General features: G+C 35.1%; 1 protein-coding gene across 1 annotated transcript in view; it reads left to right on the top strand.

The window, feature by feature from the left end:
- Positions 1–8,974, top strand: part of rnf121 (ring finger protein 121) — a 95,939-nt gene extending 86,965 nt beyond the window's left edge. The window contains exons 6-9 of the mRNA XM_051093325.1: positions 1,079–1,199; positions 1,824–1,957; positions 4,903–5,004; positions 8,451–8,974. Of these exons, the coding sequence (XP_050949282.1) occupies positions 1,079–1,199; positions 1,824–1,957; positions 4,903–5,004; positions 8,451–8,571 (478 nt within the window). The 3' untranslated portion in view covers positions 8,572–8,974. The remainder of the gene's footprint in view (positions 1–1,078; positions 1,200–1,823; positions 1,958–4,902; positions 5,005–8,450) is intronic.
- Positions 8,975–14,189: the final 5,215 nt, after the last annotated feature.

The raw sequence follows: 14,189 nt of genomic DNA, 5'->3' as shown, positions 1-14,189 counted from the left end.
GAACCCTTGGTATTTCTAACTGAAGTGTTCCTAAAGATCTATCAAGTTTATATTTAGTAAGCACATCTGCAGTGTAAGCCACTGAGTGATTTAAGTAATAATGCTTTACATTTGACTATTCGCTGTAATAGGCTAGTGCAATTCCATAGATTTGAGAGAGGTTTTCCTGGAATTTAATGCTTTTCATCTGATGTCTGAGACCTGAATCTGATGGCTGAGAATGAAGTTTATCAAGTCTTACTTCCCTTAGAAACACCATCTCTCCTTTCTGCTTCTTTGTGACTGCTTTGTACAAGAAAAAAACAAAAAACAACTGATGTCCATCTACTACAGGAGCCAATAATGTTTTAGTCAAAATAAGATCATCATTTGACATACTTTAGTTTTCTCCAGTGCTTAAAATGGAAATACAAAATTGACGGTACTCCCGATGTATGAGGGAGATCGCATTCGGGGGCTGGGGGAAAATTAGGAGGGCACTGGGCAGCATCTGAGAAGTTGACCTGGCAGAAAAATCATGGTATGCTAAGGGTTAAAGTATAAATGTGCTGCTATGGCGTACAGGTGCATACCAGCCCACATTGAGCACTGGTTTCATCATTTTTTTTTTTTCATAGCCCGCCTATGAAAACTGCATGCCGACACTTCTACATGACAGGCTGTGCGCTGTGGTAAAAGACACAGATGCACGCGGGCATGGATTTCTGTGTGCATATGTGCGTTTGTTTTCAGTTAAAATATGTGGTGCTTTCAAAAGCATTGATTCGGTTGTTGCATATAGATTAATTTATTTATTCCAGTGTTATACCCATTTTAGACCCCTGCCAAATTATTACCCCCTCTCGTTGAAATTTTATGAAGTTTGAAGTTTAAGAAAGAAACCCTTCTAAAATCTGTTGTAATGTTCTTAAATAAAAACACCTTATTTCAAAAATGTATTCACAAAATTTGATAACAATCCCAACATGATAATTTTCACAAAACACTGACCAGTGACTAGCGGTATGTTTCATTGTTCTCATTGTCGATTGTATAGATGATAATTTATGTTGAGTTTTATGTCACCTCTCTTTATTAGAATAAAGCCAGAAGATGCTATGGACTTTGGTGTTTCGCTTCTCTTTTATGGCCTGTACTATGGTGTACTTGGTCGGGATTTTGCAGAAATGTGTGCAGATTTTATGGCATCCACAGTTGGGGTAAGAGCTTAAATCAAAGGATAAACATTACATGGCTTTTACCTACATTTTCATTTGTCTGAGCACTCACAAGCTATTTTCACACTTTGATTTCTTTTGTATAACTGGTCTGATCTCACGTTTGATTTCACCCCCTCACCAAGCTCACAAAACTGCCAGCTTTCACTTTTTCCACTCTCTTCTTTTAGCTTTACTATGAAATCATAACACACATAACAGCACTGCAGGCTCTCTGCAGTGCATGCAACATGTTATCAACAGCAATTTACTTTTACAAATTTAGCCTAATTGCTGTCAAACCAATTTGCAAAAGCTGTGTTTGTTTGAAAAAGCTATGATGAGCCAAACAGTGTACCAAAAACTGTAGCATGATCCTCACATCATTGTCTGTTTTCACTCTGATTTTATGTACCAGTGTTCATGGAAATATCCACAAATTTTAAGATTCATATCTAAGGCTAAATTTACAGCTTCTAAAAGAAATAGAAGTTTACATTAAAATAGTGTTCTGTGCTTATTTTGTAGAAATCACCTATATATTTTATTGCATCTGCTATAAATTTGTCAGGACAACTTGATTTATATAATACTATATTTATATAATATATAATACTGTTGTTTCAGTATTACAGTGCATCTGGAATGCCCACTAAGCACCTGTCAGACAGCATCTGTGCTGTCTGTGGTCAGCCAATCCTTGTGGATGTGAGTGAAGAGGGAATCATAGAGAACACCTACAGACTCTCCTGCAACCATGTGTATCCTTTACTATGTTTACAGATGTGTTAATTTGTCATGTTTGCAAGCTCCACGGTTTGTACAGAGTTTGAATTGAATTTTGGAAGTTGTCCTTGAAAATGCTTGACATTGAAAGTAACAACAGAATGAAAGTAACAACAGGATGTCCATTAGAGGATGTCAGGGCTTCATGCCACCCTCATAGACTCTGTTGCACTTCTACAGCCCTGTCCAGCTCTCCTCATGTAATTGCCCATTTTCTGGTATCTTCTCAGTGCTCTTGAAATTGTGCTGTGAGGGGAACCAAACCTTCTTGAAATAAGTAAACAATAAATAAATTGTTTATAAACTTGCTTATAAACTTGTTTATACTCATACATTTTCCTGTGAGAGTAAACTGCTGCACTAATAGAATCTTAAGAATGTGTAGTCAGGCACAGGGACCAATACCCAAGTCAGGATGTTCATTAAATAAATGTTACATTTCAGTTTGTTTCTTTTGTGTGTGTGTGTGTGTGTTAGGACTATTAGTAGGTGTTTCCTACTAATAGGAATGCACTTATGGATTATTAAATTATTTAATTTTCTTTTACATTTAATTTAAATAATTTTCTTTTGCTATTGGAGCAGTTGCACACAATATTTGCTATGATCTCCCATTTATAGGGTAGAGTGGAAGAAAATGCCCCCCTAAGAATTTTAAAGCTATTTGCTTTAAACATTTACAGCAAAATCAGAGTACAGGCAGTTTTATCTTAAAATTAAAAATAATATTATCAGTTATAAAATTATAATAAATTAATATAATATAATATAATTCAAAATTATGATTTCCTATTTGAAACATTTTGTTAGCTGATGCTAACTGGATAGCTAACTAGCTACCTGATGCTAACCATTGCTCCCTGGGGACGTTTTACCCCACTGACTATGTTTGAGTAAAAAAATTATGTCATTCTGAAAATATAATTATATTTTTATTAAATAACACGTACTCCCTATCTACAGGCCCTATACTGTTCTCATATCATATATAACTGTGGTGTTCTATGAAAAACAAGCTTTAAAACACTTTTTTCTTACTGCTGAAAATTAGGTAATTTACTGTAAAATCCGCTTTCTCTCCGATACATCACCAACGTAAGCTCTTGTCAATGTAGTCCATAGTTACAACAAAAATGTATCTACCCCATGGAAGTGTTTTACCCCACTCTATCAGTTCATCCTACTGTAGTTTACCTCTTAACTGTTTTTGCATATAAAGCATTTGAATGCATTGATTATTCTTTGAACACTGAGCTTTTCTTTTTTTTATTTGATGATTGGTTTTCATTTTTGTTTTAGATTCAGAAATATCTATAAAGTGTTGCCATGGCAAACAAACAATTTGCAGAACAGTTTTTAGAACCAGAGAAGGTAATGTTTTGTGATAAATAAGCAGTGGCTGAATATCAACCTTTTAAACCTCTGAACAACAGACCTTTATGTAATGTGTATGCCAATATTGTTGTATTCATTTTGATCCATCTCTTCATTATTTGAGCATATGTAAGACCATGAGGCACCAAATTTAATTTGATTGTTTATCTATGCTTTTATCTGCTTTTATATTTTTATTCATGAAGTTTCAAGTTTACATTGTTACTAGTACACAGCAAAATCCCCAGTGTTAATTTAACACTCTGAGTGTGGACACATATAAACACTGAAGCAGTGTTAAAGTTAACACTGAAGCAGTGTTGAAGGTAATGAGATAATTAGGTGATTAACAAAGTGATGATTGATCATTATTGAAGACACCTGAATCACCAAAGGAGAAAACCAAAATTTTTAAGCAACCATTATAGTGGTCAATGTTTGCATTAGTTGGGCTCTTGAAATCTTTAATACTAGATTTTGTTTGGCTGCTGTATTTGAGTTGAAACAGCCAGACAAGCCAAAAGCTCAAGTCACCAGGTGATTATGTTTTAACATATCCATTGTTTGATGTAGATCACCTAGAGTCTAATCTCTAAGTTAAGTTTTTTTTTTTTTTGCTTATTGTAATAGCATTGACAATCCACAGAAGATCCAGCACTTCCTATACTTTTTTTAAAGATTTTTTTTTACAACCTGTTTAAAAAAAAAAAAAAGTATTTCACCTAGGCACACATAGACATCAAGAACCAGCCCATGAATCTCAACAATGGTGACAAACGGCATATTCAGATAAACAGATCAACTCTGAACTCTCATAATTTATTTATGCCGCAATGCATGATGGGACTCATGGATTTGTTCTGATTGGCTACAACACGCTTTTTGATGGTCACCGTTGTTGTGATTCTCACAATGACTCTTCATGTCTGTGTGTCTAAATTAAGATAAACTTTTTTTCATCATCTGTCTGATTATGGCAAAACTGATCTTTTGTTCACAGTTTTTTTTTTTTTTTTTTTTTTTTTTTTTTTTTTTTTTTTTTGTAATCTGTAAGAAAATTCTATGCCAAATACTCAAGTCACTATATGATGATTAAGTCAAGCACAGTCAATGCCATCTTATTGACTTTTGCTCTTTGCTTGTCTGGCTGTTATAACTCAGTAATTACAGCCAAACAAGTCCTAATATTGATGTTTTAAGGGTCAAGAGCCTAACTAATGCAAACACTGACCACTATAATGGTAGCTTAAAAATTTTGGTTTTCTCCTTTGGTGATTCTGCTTATTAACATCAGGTGTCTTCAATAATGATCAATCATCACTTCGTTAATCACCTAATTATCTCGTTAACTTCAACACTGCTTCAGTGTTTATATGTGTCCACACTTAGAGTGTTAAATTAACACTGGGGATTTTGCTGTGTATAATGACATATAGCAGTGTGACAAAACATTTATTTTCTTTTTTAAACCACAGACAAAAATGTTGTCCTCATCTGGCATGTACACTAGATGCACACATTTGTTTCCTTAACCTTTTTTTCTCAGATTCCATGAGTTTTGCATACGTGGCTGGTGCATTGTGGGAAAGAAGCAGACATGTCCATACTGCAAAGAAAAAGTTGACCTTAAAAGAATGTTTAGTAACCCGTATCCTTTATTGCTCTCCAAACATTCAAATCAGTTAAATTCAACTTTAGCAAAGCAGAATCCTTTACAATCTACAAATCACCATTATTTACAATGGATGTACTCTAGTAACACTAACTACACCATGGTATTGGGCAAGAAATGTGGGGTATTCATATTGAATTGTGTTATATTATTATTGTAGACATTTATTAAATGTACTAGAGGAACAATGGAATATAATTTTAGTATTTTTGTGATTAAGCTATAATGTAAATATATTTAGATTACTGTTTTTCATACAAATAGCTAGAAACCATATAGTTACATTTTTACCATGGTATTGAGGTGCTATGTGGGAGGTTTTAACTGTGGTTATCATGATCTAAATCAGGGGTGCCCAAACTCAGTCCTGGAGGGCTGGTGTCCTGCAGAGTTTAGCACCAACCCCAATTAAACACACCCGAACCAGCTAATCAAGGTCTTACTAGGCATTCTAGAAACTTCCTGGCAGTTGTGTTGAGGCAAGTTGGAGCTAAACTCTGCAGGACACCGGTGCCTAGTTTAGGCACCCCTAATCAAAATGTATGCTACTGTAAAAGACCAATGGTTAATGTTAAAGGGGTCCCTGATTCTGATACCCTTTTGTTTTGTTTTTTTGTTTTTTTAACTTTTAACTTTAATTAGTGTGTATTGTTGCTGTTTGAGCATAAACAACATTTGCAGAGTTACAGTGCTCAAAGTTCAGTTCAAAGGGAGATATTTTCTTTTGCAGAATTTTCTTTTTAAGGCGTACAAATGGCTAGTAGGGTATACAGCAAGTTTCTTCTTGGGTTTGTGGAATGAACCCTAAAAATTAAAACACAAAAAAGGGGGGTGAGGCAATGTTACTGTTATAATTTACAGTTATAAATTAAACAGTTACTCTACAAAAATGCTATAATGCAGTACCGTATGCTGTACTAAAGCTAAGGATAAAACCGTATATCAAAAGATAACATAAACAGTAGCCACATTTACAAATAATAGCATATTTAAAACATATTCTGTATTCCTAATAAAAAAAACTGATCATAAATAATTATGCATTCATTTAGATATTTGAATGTTCTGCATATTCCATACTTTCAATTGTCTGTTCATTAGGGACGCAGTATCACTTAGAGCAGTGGTTCCCAATCTGGGGGGGGTCACTTAAGATTTATTTATATGCTTGTCATAGGAAATTAGCTTTATCATAGGAAAAATGCAAAATGTGTCAATACACATTTTGCATTTTTCCTATGATAAAGCTGTGCAAGATGTCAAGTTTTGTGATGGCCACTGGTAGGAAGCCTTTTAGCTGTGTTTATGATCAATCTGCACAAGTGTGAATATAAAATATACTACATTTTAGGTATGGAAATGAAATATTTTTAGTTTTGATATGGGATATTGTCATTGTGCTACTTTAGAGACTTTTTAACTCTCCTCAGCCCCATTATCATTTTAAAACGTTTTTGTGTCCAAACATTAATTTAATATGGGTAACACATTATTTTGATAGTCTACTTTAGACATTCTACTAACAGTAAGTAACTTTGCAACTGCATGTCAACTAGTCATTAGAGTACTAGTAGACTGTCTGCTTAATATCTTCAAACACTTTTCTAAACTTTGCAAGTATATGTCAACTTATTCTACTTACCCTAAACCTAACCTAACAGTCTGCTCTGAGAGTTAGTAGACATGTAGCAAAGTTACTTATAGTTAATAGAATGTCTAAAGTGGACTATCAAAATAAATAAGATAACAAATAAGATAATGTTATGTTGTAGTCATTGTTAATGACATTTGTTATAACGTTTTATGTTTCTGCTGTTGTATATATATATATATATATATATATATATATATATATATATATATATATATATATATATATATTATACAGTACTGTGCAAAAGTTTTAGGCCACTAGTATTTTCACCAGCTAAAAAATGGTTTAAAGTAATTATTTCTATCTTTTGCTGTAGGAGACTTTGTCACAGTTCTTCTGGATTTAGTCTGTCTGAGTTTGTTCTGTTTCTTCATGTCATTCCAGACAGACTGGATGATGATGAGATCAGATCTCTGTGCAGAGCACTTGCTGTTGTCAGACTCCTTGTGCAAACAAAAATCTCACTGGATTATATCGATTAATGGCAAAATGAATGTTTGGAAATGTAATCTGATATTTCCTACTGACACACTACAGCAAAAGACCGACTTTAACTGACTTTAAACTATTTTTTAGCTTATGAAAATATTAGTGGCCTAAGACTTTTGCACAGTACTGTATGTATGTATATATATGTATGTATGTATGTATGTATGTCTATATATCTATCTATCTATCTATCTATCTATCTATATATATATATGTATATATGTATGTGTGTGTATGTGTATATATATATATATTTATATTTATATCTATATTTATATTTATATATATATACACATACATACATGGATGCAGAGTGAACAAATCCCTTTAAGTCAGCTGCCACATGCTCACTCATATAAAAACTGTAGTTTCCATAGTCAGTGATGGACAGAAATCAAAAGGTCCCACGTGATGTGTCACATTCTACATTCATTGGTCTTTCAGTTTGACCTATCCTGGATGATTTGCGGTAATACCAGACTCCACTTAATGTACTAGTCATAATGATTTCAGAAGAGTTTAGAAGAAATCAAATATAACTTTTTATTAGTCAGGTAAAAATGTATCATGCCAGTTACATCATTAAACAATGAGAATCCAATTCAGAATTAAATTTAGTCAGTCCAGTTCAGATAAATACATAACATCAATTGCTCAAAGATGAATCTAAGAGTGAGAGATCGTTAGAGTTCTAGTGCAGAGCTCTTTCTCACTTCTAAGTCAACTTTCTGTGACCCAGGCCTTATGCCTAGGGGGGAAAGAGGGGGAGGAGGGAAGTGGTATTACATTACTATATTAATTATCTAGAATAATGATTTCATCTCACACATGCTCCAGTTTCTATGAGAATGTCACTGGTATGCAAGGCATTCATTGTAAGACACTGTGCTATGCCACTTGTTTGTATGTTACATTTGATACACTTTATTGTCCTGCTTTCCAGGCTTTTTCTGGGTTATCTTGTTTCATGTTTCACACTAATACTACTAACACAGGGGTTGACTTTTATTCCAGCTCATAGTTTACCCACTGTTAAAAGTGAGGTTTATGGTGTCATTCTTTGTTTAAAAAAATTTTCTGTTAGGTGATGACACTCAGTTATTTGGATAACTTTTGGACATTTTCTATGGGTTTCTATGGGCTGACACATAGTTAATTGATAAAAGAAGTTAAATCTTATTATTACAAATGTTTTCTATTTTCACAGTGTAAAACAATCTTAGTTGAGTTGTTTTTTTTTTGTTTTTAATATAATTTAGCACCTTAACTCAGTACTTAGATGGGAGAGACCCCATGTCATGTACGGACAGCTGCTGGACTGGCTGCGCTACCTTGTGGCCTGGCAGCCTATTATCATTGGACTGGTACAAGGCATCAATTACATTCTGGGTTTGGAGTAATAGCACCAAGCATAGAGGGACTAGCATGCTTGAGTCAGTCTGTGGCGAATACATCTTTGGATTCACTGATACCGGGACACTTTTTCAATGACTGACTCTAATGTGGTTTGCTGTGTTAACATGTCTTCAAAAATGAAATTCTGTGAGCAGTCTTGGTGTTTTTGTTGACATTTTGTGTCAGACATTTGTTTATGGACTACTTGAAGTTTGGACCTTGAGTTATACATCAGTGGTCTAATGTATAAATGTTGCATACTGTACGTCCAATATGGGCTTTGAAATTTGCCTGCACAACTTCCCAAATGCACAGTTGGTTTTATAAAAATAAAAATTAAAAAAATGTATAAATGTGTGTTCACCATGCACATCGACTGTGCACATTAACTCTTTTATTGGAGTGAACTAATTAATGAAAGAAAAAAAAGAATGATTATAAACTTTTTAAATTTATACATTTAGACTGAATATTATGCCACTTGTGAATGGAGTTAGGCACTTAAAATTATGAATCATGAAATTGTTATTCAGAAGTAATGATTAACAATGTGCACTTCACAATGATTAGCAGTATAGACAGACAGTATAATGACAGACACTGCCAGACTTGTTAGGTGGTCAAACGGTCTGGTCAGACCTACTGATTGTTATTCAGTAGGTCTGATGACACACTGCTGTATAACCACTGCCGCACACACAGATATGCTGTTGGTAGTGTTGTGTGCAGACAGACATTTCCTTAATGTTAACTCCTGTGGTCTTCCCAACAAGTTTTAATTTTAAATGTTTTATCAGTGGCATGCTGATTAAGCATTTTTAAATTCCAAAAAGAAAAAAATAAATAAAGTTTACTAAAGCCGGGCTCACACTACAGGAGTTTTAGCCCGATTTAGCCCCGAATTTCCCCTTCTGAGAATCAGAGCAAAAATCTTGTTGAGCACCTTGATCTTTTCCAATATTCACTGCAGATTATCTGATAATGTGAGTCATTCACAGTTTAACCTATTGTACGTTAGGGAATAAAACACAAGAGGCAGGTCACCATCAACTAATGTATTATTGTTAAAGGAAGACGCAACAACGATAGAAAATACAATGTGTTCTTCCAGCATATGCACACGAGTGCAGGGGCAGGGAAACTCCAAATCTGAGTCTTAAAGGGACAAACACCCAGACCATTACATCAGGGGTAGGAGAAATAGGGCTGGAAGTAGCACTAGCTCTTTGGATGGCCGTGCTGTGCGTGGGCTACGGGGCTACTGTTCACATGCATTGCAAATAAGTTTAAACATCCATTCAATATCTATTATTTCCTGAATATTACTGATGAACTGATCAAAAAGTAGGCTACTGTTCACATGCATTTTACTACTGTATAGTACAGTAATATAGTAATGATTTAGTACTTTCTCCTGTTTTATTGTTGGTTTCCTCTTTTCTGATCATTTGGCAAATAAGTTCAAACATGAATTTAATATCTACTTTTTACTACAATACTACTACCCTAATGATGTCATAAAATACAAATTAGATGAGTATATTTACACCCCACATAAACTTTAGTTCATGCCCAACATTTTTCAAATTTACAATAGATCTTTAAGCCCTTTTAAGCCACAAGCTTTTGAAATCTTGATTTCCAAAAATCCCTGGCACCTAAAGGGCTAAAGGGCCACTACAATCAGGTAAGGGGTTATGGGACAGAGCATCAGGGACCTGATTTCCCACACCAGGTTTCTGCTTAATGCTGAAATCAAAATCCTGCAGCCGAAGACACCAGCGACCAGAGAGATTGGGCCTCAACATCAGTCAATGTAAAATATTTTACAGATGACATGACAGTGTGCAATATCCACATAAATATACTCAGTACACACAGTGTACTATTAGACATACTTACAGTTAGCAATACAAGTACAAGTTGAGTTTTTGTTTTTTTTTTTGTTTTCTTTGTTTGTTTTTTTCCTTCCAAGAGACTGTGCAAAGAAATACTTGTACGTGAAATTGTGCAGAAGAGAGATCTGCGGGAAGCAGCGCATAGTGCAACATTTTTATTTATTTAGTGGTTTATTTAACAGGGACAATGCAGAATAACATTACAGATTCTCTACATAAAGGCTTCTAGCCTCTGGCTAATTTGCAGCCCCAGTCCCTGGTTAGGTTTTTAAAATACAATTTAAAAAAAAAAAAGTACAAGTACAATAAACATAACAAAAATCTAAGACTGTGTAACACCATCAATGTTCACAAACCTGTTTTTGTTTGAACCATTTTTTTATATATATATATATTTCAGAAAAAATGTTAAACTCTGTTTGCATTTTCAGTTCAAGTGGCAAACTATTCCAGAGCTGTGTCCCTTTAACTGAAAACGTGGATTGAGCAAATTTAGTTTTTCTTTTAGGCATTATATAGTTCTGTGTAGTTGCACCTCTTGTAGAGATCCCTCTACTATGTTTTACTATTAATTGGCATATAACATCTGGAGCAAGCTTATTGATACATTTAAAAACCATTTTAATAAAAGACAGATTCATAAAATTGTCTAAACTAAGCAAGCTGTATTTTTGTAAAATGTTACAATGATGCCATCTAATTGATTTCTTATCTAAAATTTTAAGGATGTGTATATAGGGATCTAACAGGTGTGATAGTCAGTTGAGAGACCTGATTCCAGACTATCACACAATAAGACATATGTGAGAAGACCATTGAATGCATATATAACTTGGCTGCTTTATTTGATAACTATGGTCTGATCATAAAAAAACAATTCAGATTTGTTCTGATGGTTTTACAAAGCCTCTTTACATGCACATCAAATTTTAATTGAGAATCTTGAATAACACCTAAAAAATTAAAATAAAATCACTAACTGTTTCTATTGCCTTTTGGTTGACCCTAATTGTAAAACCACTCATTTCTTTCCTTCTGATTGAGAAACACACTGAAGCAGTTTTTGAAGAATTCAAAGTCAAACAATTCTTTTGCAACCACTGTGAAATACCAGTCATTTCATTTGTTAATATATCTGCTGCTAAGTGTGGAGTCTGTGCTGATACATAAAATAACTGTCACCTGCATATAATTGACATTTAGTTTCCTTACAACAATTTGGTAAGTCATTAATGTATAAGGACCTAAAATTTATCCTTGAGGAAGACCCATCTCAATATTTAGTAAAGATGATCTTGCGTTATTTATGTTAACACACTGATCTCTGACTTCCAAATATGATCTAAACCAATTAATTGTCTGGTGGGAGAAGCTAAACATACATTTTATGTATAAGTATTTTATGATTTACAGTCTCAAATGCCTTATTGAGGTCCAAAAATACTGCACCTACCATATTACCACTATCTAAAGCTCCCTTAATAAATTCTGTGAAATAACAGTTTGCCATTTCTGTTGAATACTTGGGTCTAAAACCAAACTGATTAGAATGAAGTAAATAATTTTTCTCTAGATAGTTGATATCTTGTTCTGCTACTAACTTTTCCAGGATTTTTGATATTACAGGGAGTATAGCAATTGGTCTGTAATTGCTTTCTGAACCTCATTGGTTGATCCTGCCTTGAAGATTGGATTTATAATTGAGGTTTTCCAATATGATGGGAATTTACTCTCTCTAATAGTATAAGATTTATCAAATTAACCAATGGTTTCAAAAATCGGCACTATATTTTTTTTTTATAAATGTGGTATCCATCCCATATATGTCCTTAGCCCTTGAATTTTTCAACTGATTAAGAATTTTAAGTACCTTGTCCTCATCAACCTCAGAAATATAAAATGATGAGGGTGTGTCTGTTATTGTACATTAAGGAAATTGTACAGGCTCAAAACATACAGCAAGTTCTTTCACAGACTGAATAAAATATCTATTAAATTCATTAGCAATCTCAGTGTTATCAGTACTAAGTTTTCCATTATATTCAACTCCAATGGTGAATTTATTTGCCTACATTCTGATTTGGGCAATTTATGAATACATTTCCAGAGTGATGAGCTATTTCCTCCTGATTCTGCAATCATTTGTTCAAAATATAACATTTTTGCTTTTCACATTTCGTTAAGTACCTTATTTCTCAACGACTTAAAATTTAAAATATCTGTTTGTTTTTTGTGTGAGCAAAGACTTTTTCAAAGCAAGATCTCTCATTTCCATTAAATGAAGGATATCTGAATTCAGCCATAATAAAGATGCACCATTTTGTCTACCTTTTAATGGTTGTGTATATTTCTGAATGATTTCTTCAGTGGTTCTCATCATAATTTCACAATTTTAAAATCACAACATTAAAATTCATTTTTGGGGACATTACAACATTTAACACCAAACATTCTAATCTAGCAATATTTATTTCAATACATTTAAACGTGTCCTTAATATGATGATTTGTAGTGCAATGCACAAGTAAACATATATTATCCTATTGAGTTCTTGTTGCAGGGAGTGCTTACAGAAAGTGTTCAGTGTGCTTATAGAGGAAAGAGTGTGTCACTACAGGTGGTTTGTATAGCCCACTCACCTGTGTGTCCAGTGTTGAACTGTGTTGGAGTTAAAGTGCAGTGCGTGGCATACGGTATAGTGGGAGTATGCTGTAGGGTGTATTAGTTCTGACTGTTCATTAGCCTGATAGCCTGAGGGAAAAAGCTATCCCTCAGTCGGCTAGCGCGGGATCGGATGCTGTGGAGGCGTCTTCTTGAGGGCAGCGGAGAGAGCAGTCTGTGGGATGGGTGGCTGGAGTCACTGATGATCCTCCGGGCTTTCCTTGTACTGTACACCGCCTGGTGTAGATGTCCTGGAGGGAGAGAAGCTCGCCTCCAACAATGTGGTGGGCAGTTCATACAACCCTTTGCAGAGCTTTGCAGAGCTTTGCGTTTGCTAGCAGTGCTGTTTCCAAACCAGGCAGTGATGCAGCCAGTCAGGATGCTTTCCACAGTGCAGGTGTAGAATGTTCTGAGGATGCTGGGGCTCATTCCAAACTTCCTCAGCCATCTCAGGAAGAAGAGGCGTTGATGTGTCTTCTTCCGCACTGCATCTCTGTGAGCGGACCATGTGAGATCCTCACTGATGTAAACGCCAAGGAACTTAAAGCTGTTAACCCGCTCCACAGGTGTCTTGTTGATGGTGATGGGTGTGTGTTCTCTGCTCTGTCTCCTGAAATCCACCACCAGCTCCTTGGTCCTGTCGATGTTGAGTGAGAGGTGGTTCTACTGACACCATTTAGTCAGGGTGCTCACCTCCTCTCTGTAGGCCATCTCACTGTTGTCAGTGATCAGGACTATCACCGTTGTGTCAGCAGCAAATTTGACGATGACGTTGGAGCTGTGTGTGACTGCACAGTCATGTGTGTACAGGGAGTACAGGAGTGGGCTGAGAACACAGCCCTGAGGAGCAGGGAGGATTGTTGCCCAATCTGACCACCTGATTTCTGCCTGTCAGGAAGTCCAGGATCCAGCTGCACAGAGATATGTTTAGTCCCAGAGTCTAGAGCTTCGCAACAAGAGTGGCAGGCACTATGGTATGAAATGCTGAGCTGTAGTCCACAAACAGCAGTCTCACATAGGTGTTCTTATTTTCCAGGCGAGAGAGAGCAGTGTGTAGCGTGAAA

This window comes from Labeo rohita, chromosome 21, assembly GCF_022985175.1.
Source record: "Labeo rohita strain BAU-BD-2019 chromosome 21, IGBB_LRoh.1.0, whole genome shotgun sequence".
Taxonomy (NCBI): Eukaryota; Metazoa; Chordata; class Actinopteri; order Cypriniformes; family Cyprinidae; genus Labeo; species Labeo rohita.
The sequence above is the reverse complement of the archived record's forward strand: the minus strand, read 5'-3'. Positions and strand labels throughout refer to the sequence as shown.